Source organism: Cololabis saira, chromosome 16 (assembly GCF_033807715.1).
Source record: "Cololabis saira isolate AMF1-May2022 chromosome 16, fColSai1.1, whole genome shotgun sequence".
Taxonomy (NCBI): Eukaryota; Metazoa; Chordata; class Actinopteri; order Beloniformes; family Belonidae; genus Cololabis; species Cololabis saira.
The window spans coordinates 33,684,039-33,688,738 of record NC_084602.1 but is presented as its reverse complement, the minus strand read 5'-3'; the positions used below and the strand labels follow the sequence as shown (position 1 = coordinate 33,688,738).

The 4,700-nt window shown below is 39.3% G+C and overlaps 1 protein-coding gene across 2 annotated transcripts; it reads left to right on the top strand.

Annotated features, from left to right (window-relative positions):
• The first annotated feature begins 211 nt into the window (after positions 1 to 211).
• LOC133461941 (E3 SUMO-protein ligase ZBED1-like) lies at positions 212 to 3,393 on the top strand. 2 transcript variants are annotated; one of them, XM_061742971.1, is made up of 3 exons: positions 212 to 427; positions 908 to 2,294; positions 2,390 to 3,393. In XM_061742971.1, exons 1-3 carry the CDS (start codon positions 219 to 221, stop codon positions 2,642 to 2,644), a joined length of 1,851 nt encoding a protein of 616 aa, XP_061598955.1. In that variant the 5' UTR covers positions 212 to 218; the 3' UTR covers positions 2,645 to 3,393. The 2 variants fall into 2 exon arrangements, with proteins under 2 accessions (XP_061598955.1, XP_061598954.1); XM_061742970.1 differs by having other exon boundaries at positions 905 to 2,294.
• Positions 3,394 to 4,700: the final 1,307 nt, after the last annotated feature.

The window sequence follows — 4,700 nt, the reverse complement described above, 5'->3', positions numbered from 1 at the left end:
TTAGTCGACGTAATCGATGACGTCGACAACAAAAATTCGTCGTCACGGAAACACAAGCGTCGACGCGTCGTGTTATTGTTTTTGAAATTCACATGCCGGCGACTCATGCTCATCTGTAACTGCAGTGCACTCCAGGATGTGCAGGGGGCAGTAGCGCTCGCGGTTTATATCCCGCAAGCAAACCTATGACGAAACCACAGAAGAAGAATGCACCCAGCATGGCAGGAAGAACTGAAGATGACGCCCAAAAACTTCGTCCCAAAACTTCCACAGTTTGGGAACATTTTAACGAAAACAAGCCAACAAAGCAAGTTAAGTGCAAGCTATGTGACGCCCAGCTTTCATACCATGGAAGCACGACGGCGATGCATGAGCATCTGAAACGCCGACACCCCGGAGCCGTAACACCTACACGTGCCGCAGAAAGGTGAGTTCACAAATAACTTTGATATTTCGGAGATATTTTAAAACGACATGCTTGTTTGTTAATTAATCACCAGCCGTTACCAGAGCGCTATTTACTTACGTTAATGCATATTTTATGGCAGTAATCAATGAATTACAGGCGTTAAGCCTGACTTACGGTTCTGCGTTAAATCGACGCAGAGCTACGGCGTAGGGTACGCGGCGACGCACAACGTACGGTGCGCGTCGCCGCGTACCCTACGCCGTAGCCTCTCCGTTGGTGTAAGGCGGAACCATAAATCAGCATTTAGGCCTACTAGCTTTTATACTGAATTGTAAACCTCGTGCGCTTATCAACTGTGTGATTTGGAGCATATTAGTTTAATATTTAAGATATTGCACAACTAAGAAATCTGTGATTTGTTTCAGGTATTTAATTTTGAAAAATTATAATTTGAATTGTGAAGTAATATGACTCGTTTTATTCTCTTTGTTTTAGTAGTTTTAAGCAGAGACGTGTGGATGAGTTTGTCATGACAAGAGGTTCATGCACCCCCCAAATGGCTACAGTCCTGACACAGAGCATCCTTAACATGATTGTGACTGACATGAGACCAATAGCCATGGTTGAAGATGATGGCTTCAAGCAGATGATCCAGACCTTTCATCCAGGCTACACCTTGCCATCCAGAACTCATTTTACCAAACTGATTGAAGAAAAGTATGAGACTGTTGTCAGTGACATAAAGGCAACTCTTAAATTAATCAACAAGAACAAGATTGCCCTCACAGCTGATGCCTGGACAAGCATTTCCACAGAGGCATATCTTGGCATCACATGTCACTTCATAAGTGATGACTGGGAGCTCACAAGCCTCTGTCTCACAACCATGCCACTAGAAGAGCGACATACTGGATCAAACATTGCTGCATGGATTGAGGAGGCCATGGCAAGGTTTGAGATATCTGAAAGTAATATTGTGGCTCTTGTCCATGACAATGGCTCCAACATTGTCCTGGCTGCAAACATTCTGCAAGAAAAACATGGGTGGATGTCAATCCGCTGCGCAGGTCACACTTTGCAATTAGTGATCAATCGTGCTCTAAAACACCCTCAGATCATAAAAACACTGGGAGCAGCAAGATGTCTTGTTGAGCACTTCAGAAAAAGTGAACTAGCTTCAAGCAAGCTGAGGGCCAAACAGAAACAGATGGGGACCCCAGAACATAAACTTATCCAAGATGTCTCTACCAGGTGGAACAGCACCTTTTACATGGTCACCCGTTTGCTGGAACAGAGATGGCCGCTGACTGCAACACTGTCTGACCCAACAGTCACGCAGAGTAATAAACAGTACCTTGACCTGAAAGCAGATCAGTGGCTCCTGCTAGAGGAACTGGCTAAAGCTCTTGAAGCCTTTGAATGTGCCACAGTCTACTTGAGTAGTGAAAGTTATGTGACAGTTTCTGCTCTCCCTCCTCTGGTCAGAGGGCTTTTGAAGTCCACACACACCACCTATGATGCAGCTCCTGTGCAGGCCTTTCAGGCAGTTGCTTCAGAGGAGACCACTGTACGCTGGACTAATGAGGTCACAGTCACACGTGAACCATGCACACAGGTCATCGCAGCAGCCTTAGATCCACGATTTAGTAAACTGAAATTTCTGACCCCAGAGGATAGGTTCACTGTTCAAAAAAAAGTCCAAGCTCTGGCCCTGCAATCCATCCAAGGGGCTGAGAAGAAAAATGCCAGTGAGGCTGACAAAAGCCTTGCCTCAGCTGAGAGAACTTTTTCAGCTCTAGATTCACTGCTGGCCTGTGACTCCTCAACAGACAGTGACACTGAGACCAATGAACAGGATGCTCAAAACCAGTCTATCACCAATGAGGTAAGATTTATTTAATTGAATAATAGTACTTTTTAATTAGCAAGATAATATTTCACAAATCTTTATGCTTATATTCATTTGTTGTCCCATGGCAGATACTGATGTACTTCGGACAGCAGCCTCTTTCCAAGACTGAGAGTCCGCTTTCTTGGTGGAAGTCTAATGAGGCAAAGTATCCAACCCTTGCATCACTAGCCAAGTCATTCTTGTGCATTCCAGCTACCTCTACACCATCTGAGCGTCTCTTCTCTGCAGCTGGAAATATCGCCTCAAAGAAGAGAGCCAGCCTCACACCTAAGCATGTTGACATGCTTACGTTCCTGCACTGCAATTTGCATAAAAAAAAATAGATATTTCCCTCAGTTATGTTGGCTTTAAGCTTTGTTGACAGTTGGGACTTTACAAGAAAAAAAAAATTCAAAATTCATCTTTTGTTTTTATGTATTTTACTTTTATGGGCTTAATTTTGCTTTTATGTATTTTACTTTTATGGGCTTAATTTTGCTTTAAGTAAAAGCAACTCCTTAAACCTAATTACCTCCTCAACCTGCAAGGTAGGCTACCTGCACCTTTTTGATATACTTCTTGATAAAAAGTTTTTGTTTACTACCTTGCACTTTAAGTTTGTACAATTTAATTATTTTTGTTGTGGTCAAAGTGGTATTTTAAATTGAAAAATATATTTTACTTTTATGGGCTTATTTGCTTTAAGTAAAAGCAATTCCTTGGTTGATTTAAAACCAATTACCTCCTCAACCTGCAAGGCAGGCTACCTGCACCTTTTTTTTGATACTTCTTGATAAAGAGTTTTTGTTTACTACCTTGCACTTTAAGTTTAAGTTTGTACAATTTAATTATTTTTGTTGTGGTCAAAGTGGTATTTTAAATTGAAAAATATATTTTACTTTTATGGGCTTATTTGCTTTAAGTAAAAGCAATTCCTTGGTTGATTTAAAACCAATGACCTCCTCAACCTGCAAGGCAGGCTACCTGCACCTTTTTTTTGATACTTCTTGATAGAGTTTTTGTTTACTATCTTGCACTTTAAGTTTGTAAATTGTACAACTTTAAGTTTGTACAATTTAATTATTTTTGTTGTGTGGTATTTTACATTGAAAAATAAATAAACTATATTGCAGGTAAATGTTTTATGTCATTATTATTTATATATTTGTTAAAAAGCATGCTATCGGAGTACAACAGGATTTTAAGTAAGTTATGTTAAACAGAAGTCTAAAATAGGTGTTTATAAATAAAGAAGATAATCGTGATTAATCGAAAAAATAATCGATAGATTAGTCGACAACAAAAATAATCGTTAGTTGCAGCCCTAATCCTTATGTGGTTAAGGTCTGGGCTCTGACTTGCCAACTAACCTATTTCCAATGGTGTACTGCATGATACACGAGGCGTTACGATAACTGTTAGCTGAGCGACCACCGGCAGCTTTGAGGAGTGAGAGTCATGGAGAGTTTTATTGAGTTATGAAGATCATTTACAATTTTCTCTGCTATCCGTATCTGTGAACTCTGCCTCGATTGTAATCACAAAGATGCACAGAGAACATGTGACAACCTGAAAAAAAGACAAAAATATCCGTTTTGACAGATGTCATTAAGAGAAACATTATCACCATTATTCTTGTAAGTGGCAATCCACAGCATGAAACCAACGTGTGATGACGTGACCAATTTAAAAAATCGATTAATAAACTCGTTGATAATCGTTTGTCATCAATTTTGTTGGCTACAGCGATAAATTTGCGGCCTTATTAATTTGTCTCTGTCTGTCTGTGGCCTGTCGGATGCTTAGATACTTTGAGATTACTTTTTATCCCATATGATGATGAAATACTCCTGACTGCATATCTTCAGAGATCTCCTGTTTGTGAGGTACGGTTCACAGCAGCAGACATTTCCTCCGAAGAGCAAACTGAAAACACAAGTGCCCTTTACCACCTCCAAACTGCTTTTACTAATTGGACTCCAGTTGTACAAAATACCAACTACAATCATTTTTAATCAATGTAATCAGCCCATAGGTTCACATACCTTTAACCTCAGGACTGTGATTTGTAATGACTATATTTAAAATGGTCATATCAAGATTTTAAACATGGTTTGCTCTGGGAAGCCATTTAATTTCTTCAGTCTTTCATTATTGAGGTTGTATGGTAACGTCTCTTTCTGCCTCAAATATAAATAATTGTCACCAGCGGAATCTAATCTGCTCCATAAATTAACCATAATTAAAAAAAATGTATCAGTAATTAAAATTATCAAAATTATTGGTGAATCTGAATCACTGCATCAACTTCTACTCAGGTAAAAAATAAATGTCTAAATAGACAAGACTTATAAAATATATTGAAAAATTAATTTTGTTCAATTATTTAATCAATAACTG